The sequence below is a fragment of the Ursus arctos genome, unplaced genomic scaffold (assembly GCF_023065955.2).
Source record: "Ursus arctos isolate Adak ecotype North America unplaced genomic scaffold, UrsArc2.0 scaffold_12, whole genome shotgun sequence".
Lineage (NCBI taxonomy): Eukaryota > Metazoa > Chordata > Mammalia > Carnivora > Ursidae > Ursus > Ursus arctos.
In genome coordinates this window covers 48,508,281-48,523,332 of record NW_026622786.1, presented here as the reverse complement: position 1 = coordinate 48,523,332, position 15,052 = coordinate 48,508,281, and the positions used below count along the sequence as shown (strand labels likewise).

Sequence of the window (15,052 nt, the reverse complement as noted above, 5' to 3'; positions counted from 1 at the left end):
GGTATGAGCTTAGAAAGGCAAAAAGTAGAAAAACAGTGAATGGCTTTACTCGCCATGCTAAAGACTGAGGATAATAACAGAATATAAAAGTTCACATATAATGGAAAAATTCAAATAAGCAACTGCAATGAAAAATTCCTCACATATTTTCTTACAATAATGTGCTGTTAAGTTTTTTGGGTTGTATAAAATGGCAGCAGGGATGTAAAAAGAAGGCTCCACAATTATTCAAATGTAACTGGAATTACTTCTCTCCTTCATCACGCTTAATCCATGTTTTATAAGATAAAAATTGCTTCAGACAAAACTATACTAAAAATTGTTTCTAAAATAATTTTACACCAATTCACATTTTTACAAACTGTTCTAAAAACCAATGAACAAAACAAAATAAAACAAAAATAGCCCTACTTTCCAAAATAAAATAAAACAAAAAAACTTACTTTCCATTTTCAGCAGATATATATTCCTCCCATGTAATAGTGTTCTGAGGAGGAGGGGTAAGGGACTGTCTTCGAACCGGCTGCCAAAAAAGGAAAAGAAAAAGAAAAAGGAAAGAGGAAGAGAGACAGGGAGAAAAAAAGAAAAATGACATATTTTTAAAGATATAAAATAAAAACATGCAATAAACTATGTAAATTACTAATGTACTTAAATTAAATCTCTTCAATATAATGCTTTAAGGAATTACTTCCAAGATAATTCCATGGTGATTTAAGCTCTATCAGAAGATTTATTATCAATTTTTTTTCTAAATCTCAAATCAGACAAGTATCAAAAAAATAAAATCCATTCATTCAATGGTTTAATCATCTAAAATGTTCCTGGTATTATGCCAGATTTTGAACATGGGAAATAAAGAGAAATATAAAAACTAATCCTGACTTCAAGGACTTTACAGTTCAGAGTTGGAAAGAAGAAGAAAAAAAACCAAACCATACAAACATAACCATCAGAAATACAAAGTACTGTATGATTAAAGGCCAAATGAGCTTACAAAAAACTGAACAGAAGTTCAGAAAATAAAGCAATCTTCTTTAGACAATAAACTGAGACTAGGGATTGGGGCTCAGATTTCAACAAAAACAAAATCAAAAGATATATATTTAGACAAGGAGAACTGATGATAAAAAACACAAGCAGACGAATTCATGTGAACTGGAAAAGAAAGCTCAAAAGGGAGATCAACAATAGTGATAAAGGTCATGTCAGATTTTAAAACGTACATGTTGTCTTTGTTAAATAGGCATTTGTACCACCACAGGATGAACTGGCAATAAGGAACTAAGGAAGTGGCACTTCTGAAATTAAAAATTGCTAAGGACAACTACTAAGACAAACTCATGGAGCAAAAGCGCAACAAATGAAGGACGAATATAAAGCACAAACTAAACAGCTAACGCTGGGAGAGGGTCTCATTCCTAGCAGAGTTTTAGATATTATAAGATGTTAGTAGGCAGGATATTAGAACTGTTAAAAATCAAGCATTTTGAAGACAACAAATTGAATTGGAATCCCAGGCCCACTACCTGATAGCTATGGGAATTTGGGCATTACATTCTCTTACGTCAACTTAGCTCACCTGCAAAATGTATGACCCCCTATCTCCTAGCTAAGAATTCAGGGCAATAATGTATAGAAAGAGCATAATGCCTGGCAGAAAATATTCAGTAAATAACAGTCATGATTATATACTGTGAAGTTCCCAGAGGACACTTACAAAAAAGAAAAGGGAAGTCGGAGTTAAAAGACATGGGAATTCTCTGACTAGATTTAAAAAAAAAAAAAAAAAAAAAAAGTGAGAAAGCAGAGGGTTGATAACTAGTTCTAAAAACAACATGCATTAGGGGGAGAAAAAAAGACAGAAAGGAGCCAGATATTAATCAACAAGGAAAAAAGGAAAATCAGATCATCGAGTTGTCATGGAGGCCAAAAGACCGTCATATATCACAATACAAACACTTTAAAGAGAAAGAAGCCTCAAAAAAGGGCCATACTTTTTTTTTTCTTGGTTAGAAATGATTTGAGATCTTTGAATAGCATCAGAAAGATGGGCGGCGGGGAGGACCCTAACAGTGCTGGAGCATCAGGCAGTATGAAAGACAACAATTTCATTCTTGAAAAGTTTACAAAGAGACACACAGAAATTGGGTTATAATCCAGAGTGATGGGGGCTTAAGGGATCTAAAGGATGACATAAAATCACAGAGAAGGGGTCTCTGCCCCAGATTGGGGTAGCCAAAGGTAAGTGCCGGTAATCATGGTTCCTGAGCAGAGGAGTCAAAAAGAAAGAGAACAAAATAACCAGCTAAAGGAGACTGGGGAAAACACAATGGTGAGGAAAGTCATGTGCTGTACAGGAAAACTGCAAGCGTATGGTACCTACTTAGTATGAGTAGTATACATGAAGAGAAAGTAGTAAGATACAGGGGCAAATAAGCAAGTCAGAAACAAGAAAAAGTAGTTTGGATGGGTTTTGTGCATTGAGTAGACTGCATTTTACTCAGGAAGCAATGGACAAATATTTTGAGCAATATAATGTGGTTTTTAAAACACAAATTTTGGAGCCAGACTGATCAAACCCTGTCTTCGTTAATTACTAACCGGCTTTAGATATTCAACCTCTTTTGTCTCATTTTAGTAAGACAACTATATGACCTCACAGGGTTTGTGAAGATAAAAATGAATTGTTAAATATAAAGCACTTAATTTAAAGCGGTGACTGACAAGCAGTAATTATTCTATACATTTTAGCTATTGAGCATAGGCACTACATAGCTCATGTATTTCAGGCAGAGCACTCTGAGAGCAGTGTGTAAGTTACAAACTTAGTAATCCAAATGAGAAATGATAACGGCATGCTGTTTCAAAATGGAAGGAGAAAAACAGATTCAAGAAATCTTCACGATTTTATTACTGACCAGACACAGGATAAGGAAAGCTAAGAAGACTAAGGACAAATTTCAGGTTGCTGGCTTGGGTAATGGTAGTAGATAATGGTGCCACCACTCAAGATAGAGAAGATAGGAAGGAGGAATAAAATTGTTTGATCAGATTTACACATACTAAATTTTATTTTTATTTATTTTTATTTACTTAAGTATGCTCCATGCCCAGCATTTAGCCCAACTTGGGGCTTGAACTCACAACCCTGAGATCAAGACCTGAGCTGAGATCAAGAATCAGATCCTTAACCAACTGAGCCACCCAGAAGCCCCTAAACATACTAAAATTTTAGATACTTATGTTTATCCAAGTGGGGTAAATGAAAGTACTACAGATCTGATGATTAGGAGAAGTCACAACTGAAAGCATATTTTGGGTAAGAGTTACCAGTATTTACATGGTAATAGAAACGACATCAGATATGTATCTAACCAATGAGACATTAGAGACTACTAGTTGTCCACCCAGTGTCTATTCTCCCGTTCTTTATTGGTTAAAAAAAAAAAAAAAAAGCCTCCTATTCAAATTTTTGTCTGGACATATGACTTCATAGACTAAAGACTTAGTTTCTAGCCATTCTCGCAGCTAGCTGAGTGTTACCATGTTCCTGAGTTCTAACCAGTGGGATGTGAGCACAGTGAAGTGTGCAACTTCTGACTGGGTTCTCAAACAAAACAGGCAAGCCCTCTCCTTCCAAATTACTATTAGGAATTACTATTTCTGCTAGCTGGAATACTAAACAGGTAATAAACAATCTTATACCATGTGGATAAGAGTCACATCTAAGAACAGCAGAGAAATAAGACAAAAAAAACTAGGTCTGAGATTAACCCGCAAGGCAGAGAAACCACATGAACTCAGATTTTTATATGGGAAAAAAGTAATCAATACCAGTTTAATACACATAATGGGATACTACACCTAATACTATGGCATGTGGTACTGGCTTACTAGAATGACGAGCAGGCTTCAAAGGTAGTTAGTGACCCTCATAAATACTGTAACAAGATATTAGGTAAAACAGTATCTTGTGATACTACAAAAGGGAAACAGATACATGCTAACAGAACCTGTAATTCTAAGGGAAGAGACTGGAAAAATTTAAGACTGCTGCTCCAACCCAGAACAATAGCAAAGGCTAATCTCGCCTCCATCCAAATCTCTAATTAAGCAGACCAGAGCCAATTTCTTTCAGAACACTGCTTAAAATTTGTTTATTCTTGCTTCCAGTCTAATTGATACTTGCATGTATTTGGCTATAAATGGTTTTATACATTGTGTGTGTGTGTGTGTGTGTGTGTGTGTGTGTGTGTGTGTGTATACACACACACACATATATGTATTATGTATACATACATATTACCATGCATACGTATATATATTATCATAGTAAAGACTCATTTGCCAGGCATGATTAGATAACGTGGTATGTCACTTAAGTATATTTTTTCAGGTAATAAACTTCCCTAAGCAGTTCTGTTTCTAGTAGAATTCTTTTTAAACTGTACATTATACATTACCCATCTTATTAAAAAACTGCAATGAATCTAATTTATAATTTAATGTTTTACTGAGTACTTTATCTTATCACAGTATCAATTATTGTATTTTAATAAAGTCTTTCCTAGTTTGTTTATTCTAACTGACCCTTTGTTATACACTGACACTTGTACCTAAATCCATCAGTGTTCCCTCTACACTGCTACCATAGCTGTCTAATAAAACAGGAAGACATGAAGGGTACCACAGGACATCAGATGGTTTTCTAACGTTATTTTCCCAAGTCAACAGGCTCTGTAACAGAAATGTCATCAAACCTTTCTTCATAATTAAATGCAAAAATTCTAATGCCTATTTTCCTTGAAGCATATAAAAATATATTTTTAATGCATTGCTAAGTTTGCTCCTATTCTATTATATGGCAAAGGTTTCTTGAAGTTGAAGACATTCATGTATTTTGTATCTATGTATTCCTATTTAGATTTTATATATTTGAAAAAATACATAAGCATTAATAGACCTTAACCCAGTACTCTATATATATAGTTGGCACACAATAAATGCTTTTATCAACGACTCTATGTCTAAGGTATAAACAGGGCATTGTTTCCTCCTCCAACAATAACTGGTTAGAACAAAGAGGAAAAAGAACACCAAAAATATAAGAGCAAGTATCGGTGTCTTAAGAATTTCTGAGCACTTAGATTTTATTATAAAAAATATTGTCAAAAATATGTCATAAATATTAAAAACATGTCTGGAAAGGAGGTAAAGGAAGAGGAGGAATGGCAAAACTAGTTAAATGGCAAATAATTCCTCCTAAATGCTACCTGTAAGCTATTTCTTATGGAAATTAGAATAAATATTTGCCTCAAAAAAAAAAAACTCAAAGCTATTCATTTACAATAAAGATTATAAATTCATTCTGAAAAGAATTACACATTTATTTTTAAGAACTGAAATTCTATCAAAATGTGGCTTCAAAATACAATATCGTCATGTTTTTTTGAAAACAATCAGAAGTCATATGTATTTTCTAGGTTCTTGAAATTTTCAATAATGCTCCAAAGTCAAAATATTTATTTTACTAATATGTGTTCTATGCCCATAATTTTAAAAATATCACAATACTTATTTTTTACTACATTTACCAATAGCATCCTTCCCAGAATTGTATCTTAAGGTTCCCCCACTCCTTTTCCAACTTCACCTTCCCAATATTTTGAAGGAATTATTAAGACATGTTAAACATCTGATATACAGGAAGAAGCAACTATAACAAAGGCAGGCTGGAAAGGAATATACTTAGAGCAAAAACATCTTAGGGTAAGGGTCCTAAAATCAAAACCTACCTTAGTTACTTCTAGTGTTGTGACTCCATATAGATTAATTTCTTTAAACCTCAGTTTCCTTTCTATAAAATGGAGCAATGATACTTGTCTCATTAGGCCATTATAATAAATGAAATGATATATGAAATAATATAATGCCTATGCTAAAAACAACTCCAATGTTTTAAGCCAACACAAATAAGAAAAAAAAACTTGTTGAGGTGAATATGGATTCAGTTTTCTACGTAGAAACTGAATTTAGATTTAAGGTACTCCATTCAAATTAGGCCACTGGAGAATCCTTTTTTATTCTACAATATAATGTAACACTTTGTATATGATGGTCACTAATTAAAATATATACATTTGAATAACTAATCTATATTTCACCCTGACTTGAAAGTTAATAAAACATATATTGATTTCCACAATTGATTTGTTTTTGTATTATCAAATGTGACCTAGCAGCCATTAATTTCAATACTATTATATGTTTTTTTAAACTCTGTTAAAATTTTAAACATAGTTCATCATTAAATGTCTCTTGAATTCAATAGATCCCTTCCTTTACTTTTTAATCTCGATTTCTAAACTTCACATGTTAATTTATATATACCTTTCCTAAAAAGCTTATGTAGGTTTAAAAGAACTACATTCCTAAAATTATCTACAAAATGCATTCAAATATTTCTCTTCTCCTTTAATGCCCACTATTGAATATAATTAAACTGGTATCAGTTTCATGTTGCTTTCCATGTGTTAGCAAATTGTCTCTAAGCCAAAAAAAAACCCAACAACACACACACACACGCGCACACACACACCCCGCACAGCTTATTTGTATCTTTTTTATAATTACATTTATCAATTCTATTTTGATGTTCTTTCATCCTGCACCTTACCTGATTCAAACAAATCAAATTATATGTATAGATGAGTATCTGATAGAATTACTATTTTCTTTAAATTTCTTCTAAATATTTATAATTGAACTCCAAAAAGATTCTCAAATGTAATTCTTCAGTTCTTCCCTATCAAAAGTCCAAACAATATATAATGAGACACATATTTTCTTTATTCTAAAACAATAAAAATGTAATCTTACAAGGATTATAGAGTTAACAAATAACAATATAGCCATGGCTCTTACTAATTCTTAAGAAATTATTTATGCCAGATTGAAAATTAGTATAATAATTTCTTAAAATTCACACATATAAAAAAAATCCCTTCTAAGGTCAGGAAAAAGGCATGGCACCTGCTCTCAACACTTTTTTTTTTTGTTTTTGATAATGATTTTTTATTATATTATGTTAGTCACCATACAGTACATCCCCGGTTTTCGATGTAAGGCTCGATGATTCATTAGTTGTGTATAACACCCAGTGCACCATGCAATATGTGCCCTCCTTACTACCCATCAACGGTCTATCCCATTCCCCCACCCCCCTCCCCTCTGTAGCCCTCAGTTTGTTTCTCATAGCCCATAGTCTCTCATGTTTCATTCCCCCTTCTGATTACCCCCCCTTTCTTTATCCCTTTCTTCCCCTACTGATCATTCTAGTTCTTATGTTCCATAGATGTGCTCTCAACACTTTTATTCAACATTATATTGGCACTACTTCCCAGTACAATAAGGTAAGAAAAACAATGAAAGTCTAAAAGACTGGCAAGGAAAAAATAAACCTTTATTACCTGACATGAACATCTGTAGAAAATCCTAAGGAATCTATAAAAACTATATAACTAATATATTAATTTAGCAATATGGACAAATCATATGTATTTCTATACATTATCAAGGAATGACTGGAAAATGAAATCTAAAAACAATACCATTTATGAAAGTCCTAAAAAATACTAAATGCTTGGGAGATAAATTCAGTAAAATATGCGTAAGACTTGTATACTAAAAACTATAAAACACTTGAGATAAACTATAGACGATCTAAATAAATGGAGAGCTATACCATGCTCATGAAACAGAAGATTTAATATTTTTAAGATATCAAGTCCCCTCACTTGAATTTACAAATTCAAACCACCCCAATAAAAATTCCAGCAGGTTATTCAATGGAGGAAGGATAGACCTTTTTTTTAATGGTGCTAAATCAACTGGACATCCACGGCAAAAAATAAACCTTGACTATACATCACACCTTATACAAAATTAACTAATTCATGGACTTAAATGTAAAATGTAGAAATATAAGACTTTGAGGAAAAACATACAGGAGAAAATCTAAGGGACTTGGAGCTAAGCATAGAGGTTTTAGACTTGGTGGAAGTCATAAAACAAAATTTGAAAACTGGACCTCATCAAAATTAAAGACCTTTTCAATAGGTCTTCAAAAGTGAATAGTGCTCTTCAAAAGACCTATTTAATAGGATGAAAAATATTAGCTACAGCACAGGGAAAAAAATATCTGTACACACATCTGACAAAGAACTAGTATCTAGGATATATATAAAGAACTTTAAAAACTCAACAGTAAAGAAACAATCCAGTTAGACAATGGGCAAAAGACATGAAGAGACATTTTATCAGAGGGGATATAAATCTGTATATTTTATGGCAAACAAGCACATGAAAAGATGAGCATTGAAATATCACTATCCACTAGGGAAATGCAAGAATAAAACCACAATAAGACAGCACTATTTACTGTCTAATATGTACTGAATATTTATATGCCCTCAAAATTCATGTGTTAAAACTCTAATCACTAATGTGATGGTATTTGAGGTGGGGCCTTAGGGAGGTAATTAAATTTATTTTGTTTTATATTTGCCTCAGTTTTATTGAGACATAACTGACATATCACATTGTGTGGGTTTATGGAGTACAGCATGTTGATGTGATACATTTATATATTGCAAAATGACTACCACCACAGTATTAGCTAACACCTCCATGCAGTCACAGAAACTACGTATCTCTGAAGGACAGTTGTATCTCTTCCTTTCATGCAATGCACTGTATTATTCCCTGTATTGCCAGTTTTTCCTTAGCTAGGACAAAATTTAGAACTAAATACAACACTCAGTTGTGACAATCACCTTGTGCCACAGCCCCTGCCATTTCTGCTTATTCCTCAGCACTTCGAGCTTTCCGTTTTTACTTTCAAACATCTCTCTAAACATGATCTTCATTATAGGTCTCCTCACCTCATGGAAATTAGATAGGCATATATTATAAACAAGCACCAAGGCCTTCCTTTGACTATCAGCCTCTAAAGTAGTAAAAAGAATAAAATGCTCTGCAGAGGGCCTTCCTCTGAGCCACTGGGAGCTATTCTGCCATCTCCTCAGCCAAGTGTATGCTTGTGGACTGGTATCATCCAATTTCCTAGGCCACATTTCTCCAAGATGGTAGGGAACACAAGACAGTGGTGGCTGAGAAGTGTGACTCAGTATCACAACACCTACCCCCCCTCACAGGGCTTCGAACCAAAGCAAAGCAAAACGAAACAAAACAAACCAAGCAAAATCGTGTCTGTCCTAAGGAATTCAAGAGAACTGACCAACACAGAGGAGCAGCAAAAGCAGCTCCTACAAGGTGCCAAGGGCTATCCCCAACATTCTCACTGGCAGGATCTCCCGACTACTCTTCCAGCAAACATTTTTTTTAATTTAAATTCAGTTAATTAACATATAATATATTATTAGTTTCAGAGGTAGAGTTCAGTGATTTATCAGTCTGTTTCCTATGATTAAGAGTCTCTTATGGTTTATTTCCCTAATTTAATCTTATTTTTACCTCCCTTCCCCTATGATCCTGCTTTGTTTCTTAAATTCCACGTATGAGTAAGGTCATATGATAATTGTCTTTCTCTGTCTTTTCTCTTATTTTGCTTAGCATAATACCCTCTAGTGCCATCCACGCCGTTGCAAATGGCAAGATTTCATTTTTTTGATGGCTGAGTAGTATTCCATTGTATATGTATACCACATCGTCTTTATCCATTCATCTCTCAATGGACATCTGGCTCTTTCCACAGTTTGGCTCTTGTGGACATTGCTGCTATGAACACTGGGGTGCAGGTCCCCTTCGGATCACTACATTTGTATCTCTGGGGTAAATCCCAAGTAGTGCAATTGCTAGGTTGCAGGGTATCTCTATTTTCAACTTTTTGAGGAACCTCCATACTGTTTTCCAAAGTGGCTACACCAGCTTGCATTCCCACCAACAGTGTAAGAGGGTTCCCCTTTCTCCACACCCTCGCCAACATCTGTCATTTCCTGACTTGTTAATTTTAGCCATTCTGACAGGTGTGAAGTGGGATTTAACTGTGGTTTTATTTCCCTGATGCCAAATGATACGGAGCATTTTTTCATGTGTCCGTTGGGCATTTGTACATCGTCTTTAGAGAAATGTCCGTTCATGTCTTCTGCCCATTTCTTGACTGGATTCTTTTGCTTTTTAGGTGTTGAGATTGGTAAATTTTTTACAGGTTTTGGATACTAACCCTTTATCTGATATGTCATTTGCAAATATCTTCTCCCATTCTATCAGTTGTGTTTTGGTTTTGTCAACTATTTCCTTTGCCGTGCAGAAGGTTTTTATCTTGATCAAGTCCCAATAGTTCATTGTTGCCTTTGTTTCCCTTGCCTTTGGAGACATGTCTAGCAAGAAGTAGTGCGGCTGAGATCACAGAAGTTCCTGTGTTCTCCTCTAGCATTTTGATGGATTTCTATCTCACATTTAGGTCTTTAATCCATTTTGAATCTATTTTTGTGGGAAGTAATTAGATTTAGATGAGGTCATAATGGTGGGACCCACATGATGGGATTACTGTTCTTATAAGATAAGGAGGGACCAGTGTCCCCCGCCTAAGAACACATCAAGAAGTCAGCCATCTGTTAAGTCTGTAAGAAAACCCTTATCTGGGAAGCAAATAGGCCAGCATCATCTTGGTCTTCCCAGCCTCTAGAACTGTGAAAAATAAATTCTTATGGTTTAAGCCATCCAGTCTATGGTATTTTGTTATGCATCATGAGCTAATAAGGAAGACACTATCAGAATGGGGAAAATAAATAATAAAAAAATAATAGTAATAAAATAAAAAAGAACAAAGAAAGAAAAGGTAAAATAAAAACTGTGACAGTATCAAATACTGGAAAGGATGCAAAGAAACAATCATTCATATGCTGCTAAAAATGGAAAATGGAAAACATTTTGACAGTTTTTCACAAAACTAAACATGTAACTACCATACAACCCAGTAATTGTACTTTTAATTGCACTTGAGTACAGAATTCCCCCACCCCCATAATGAAGAGATAATGAAGAGATGTGAACTCTTCATTATGGAGGGACTTCTGAATGGACCAGAGCAAAGACAGGATCTGGTCATTCTAGAGATGAGTGTTGAAAAAGGACCTCAGCTACCTCCATTTGACCTCAGTCTGTACTTTATAATTTAAGTTCTTCTTTCCAGTTATCTTTTAACTCAGGCAAAAAAACCCTACAGGCAAAGGATTCCTTGATGGAAACCTAAGCTACTCTTTCAAGCAATAAGAACTGCCCCAACACCAGCAAGACCCTGCATGACTGACCCAAAGGCAATGATCAACCTGACCCTTTACTGTCCAGCAGCACGTACCCACGTACCTTTGTCCCACATTTTCCTTACATAAACCCAAAAGTATTTTCAGCACTTTGGATAGTCTTTGAGACATCAGTTAGCTGCCTTCCTGGAGTTGACCTCACCAAAATAAAGTCCTTTCTTACTTCACCACCACTCGTCTATCTGCCTTTGGATCTTGCCAGTGGCAAGTGACTGGCTGAACCTCATCTGTTTGGGACCCCCCCAGAACCAGGTGCTCTTGCTTGGGCCCTCGTTACAGTATGAACAGTACACAGAGTAGACAAATCAGACAACTGGCATGAACCGTCCTCTACAGCCACCAGGGCAGTGGGGCACAGAGGACCCTACAGCCCACTCCCCAAGGGTCCCTTTGCCCATTTACCCCTCAAGCACACACACAAGCAGCCAGCTTCCTGCATTCCCAAAGAGAGCATTTATCCCAGAGAAATTAAGACTTATTATGTTCACACAAAAACCTGTAATGTGAATGTTTATGGCAGCTTTATTCATAATGGCCAAAAACTAGAAACAACTCAAATGTCCTTCAACAGGTAACTAGTTAAGCAAATTATGGTACATTCATACCATGGACTACTGCTCAGCAGTAAAAGCAACAAACTACTGATTTACAGCTGGGAAAAATTACCAGGGAATTAAGCTGAGTGGGGGGGGGGGGGGAAGCACCAATCTCAAAAGGTTATATATATAATATTCTTGAAATGACAAAATTTAAAAACTTGGAGAAAGAGATTAATGGTTGCCAGGGATAAAGGACGGGGAAGGCACAAAAAAGGTAAAAGGTGTTCCTATACAAGGGAAATAGGAAGAATCTTGTGGTGATGGACATGTTTTATATCTTGACTATAAATTCAAATACCTGGTTATGATATTATATTACTGTTTTGCAAAATGTTATCGTTTGAGGAAACTGAGTGAGGTGTATATAGATTCTCTCTGTATTACTTCTTGTGACTATGGATGTGTATAATTATCTCAAAGTAAAAAGCTGAATTCAGAAAAATCAGGCAGACCTTTATATAAAAATTGATTGATCTATATATCCAACATCCTTCTAACAAAAGCCCACCAAGTTTTTTATCTTCTGTGGAAACTGACAAGTTGATTTTAAATATTTGTCAAGAACTATACAGTTCAAGGGATTATGCTTCACACAGGAAATGTTTCCTTTGATTTCTGAGCAGAAGTCAAAAGCTTAATTTATTTCATATTATTTTGTTCCATTATATACCCGTTTGGAATTAAAGTATGTTTAAGTTCAGAGTTCAAAACTACTGCTGATTAAAATGCCATTTGAAGGCCCCTTTAACAACTCAGGTGCATGAGGTTATAATCTCTGCCCTAAAGAAAATCATGTTGTGTACTGTTAAGCTTAAATGTAGACAAATCAGACAACTGAAGGCAATTGGCCCATGAAACTCAATTCTATAAAGTTTTGTTTCTAAGTATTCATCCCAAAATAGTTTATTGCCAAACTTAAACAAAGGTAGCAATAACTACCACAACAAAATCATTTTTTAAAAAACAAGTCCAATAAAATTTAAATCACAATGCAAGTCCAAAGAAATGGCCTTTTGTCTGGTCAACAATGGGAGAGGGCAGCAGCTTTGTCGGAGACTGAGCTCAGCATTCCCTCTCTCAGTCCATCTGCATTTCTATTTCCTGAGCATATCGTGTCCTATATCTCTTACTGATCATGAGATCAGTAAATACCAGAAGGCTTCCAGAAAATGAAGTCCTGTGAAGCTCTATCCCAAGGACAAAAGAAAAAGGTGTACAAAGACGATATGGCAGGAGGCGACAGGATCACACTACACTGGCATAATCACAACTTTAACATTTAATGAGAATTCTTAGACATTTTATATCTTCTACTTATTTAACTAAACTATAGCTGATTCACTAAACACATGAACTTTCGAAACATTAAAATGTTTTCCAGGCACGTACAGCCATTACCATGAATTAGCTGGAACCTGCCGTACTGTTCTGAAAAGTTTATCTATCCCTAAAATATAATCTGGCACAATACTATAGGAGAGAAACTAAACATTCAAGGGATTCAAGCCTCCTCATAGTAACCTTTAATCTTTTTACAACTGTGACTCATATTTGACATTTCAAACCAGCACTCATACATATGCATATTTATATAACACATACACCCCTGAAAGTAGTATTTCATAAAGTAATGACCCATACTGGGTCATGTGTTCTGGTTTTACTCTAACATCTTTATTTAGGTTCTAATTTTTTCTCTTTTAAAAAGGGTGGTCACAGCCCACTAAATTAATTTCATAACCTACTAAGGGGTCCCTATGCCACCTTCGATTTGAAAAACACTGCTATACAACTGTAGTAAAATGTTAACATTTGGGGAATCTTGATGAAGAGTATTGTGGAATTCTTTGCACTATTTTCTTTGTACTTTTTTTGTTAATCTAAAATTTTCAAAATAAAAAGTAAATTTAAGACCCCATCAAATTCATTTTATTACGGAATAAGATTGCAGAGGCAATGATGATGTCTCATATACCTTTGTATTTCCTCTCCCTCCCCTTTCCCTACTGTCCCACAATTCTTTGCATATAGCATGCTCTCAATATACACATGCTAAATAAAACTTATGAGAAGGTATAGATTAGAAATGACCTCATAAGGGAGGTAAATCTTTAGCTGGGCCTTTAAAGCAGCACAAGATTTCAGTTGGTGAAGTAGGAAAAAGAAGATATGTAAAGGGACACAGATTAAAAATTAACACTGGGTTTCATGCTTTTAAAACTATTTTAATCTATTAGCAAAGACTCAAAGACAAAGAATACATTCACAAAAAATCACCAAAGCCCCTATCAAAGAAAAATAAGAGGTGATATATAGTAAATAAATAAATAAATAACCCTATGCGTGTACGTATATAAATTCACCGAGTACCAGGAATGAAGCCTACCCTCTCTCTCCTTAGAACATTATAAATTAGAAATAAACATTATACCTCAAAATTCTGTTCCATTATGTTTCCACCTTTACTCAAACTCTCCATAATGGCCTTATTTCGAAGAATATCTTCTTCACTAAGATGTTCTCTTCTTTTTCTTGATTCTAAAACAAGTCCATTCACCAGATAAAAGTCTGCCAAAAAGTTTCCTACTCTCTCCTAAAACGAAATTAAATAATCAAAATAATAAAATATTCAAATATTTAAAATAATAAAATGAATTAAGTTTATCTTAGATTAAAAAGAAAGTTTCAAAGTAACATACATGTTCTTCCATAAACATGTAACATTTAGGTGAAAATAAATGTCCTTTGGTAACTGAGCTTATCAAATTGTCTTACAGATTCTATTAAATTGAAAAATATCTAAATCATATATTTCACATTTGTAAAGGAAAATTTAAAACACACAAGATGTATGGAAGTTAATCTGCAAATGAATTAAATCTAAATCAAAATGCCACATAGTATTCCTTTAGAATCTACTCCCAAGTAGCACAAAGCTATCTGAAAACTTTATTTAGCTGACAATCAAACATCATGAGTAACAAGGAGGGGTCAGTGATAATTACTGTTCCCATTTTAAAAATTAAAAAAAAAAATGGAATAAAAAATATTCTAATTCACATAGGAATCTCTAGCACAACTAGTATTAATTACCTGCTCCAATAC

The 15,052-nt window shown here is 34.5% G+C and overlaps 1 protein-coding gene across 4 annotated transcripts in view; it reads right to left on the bottom strand.

Moving 5' to 3' along the window:
* ANKRD13C (ankyrin repeat domain 13C) overlaps window positions 1–15,052 on the bottom strand; it is an 84,419-nt gene that overhangs the window by 11,372 nt on the left and 57,995 nt on the right. For 2 of the 4 annotated variants that reach the window (XM_026497819.4, XM_057310563.1), the window contains 2 exons: window positions 14,379–14,540; window positions 444–523 (listed from right to left, as the gene is read on the bottom strand). In XM_026497819.4, coding sequence (XP_026353604.1) covers window positions 444–523; window positions 14,379–14,540 — 242 coding nt within the window. The remainder of the gene's footprint in view (window positions 1–443; window positions 524–14,378; window positions 14,541–15,052) is intronic. The other 2 variants (XM_057310565.1, XM_026497822.4) reach the window with 1 other exon arrangement.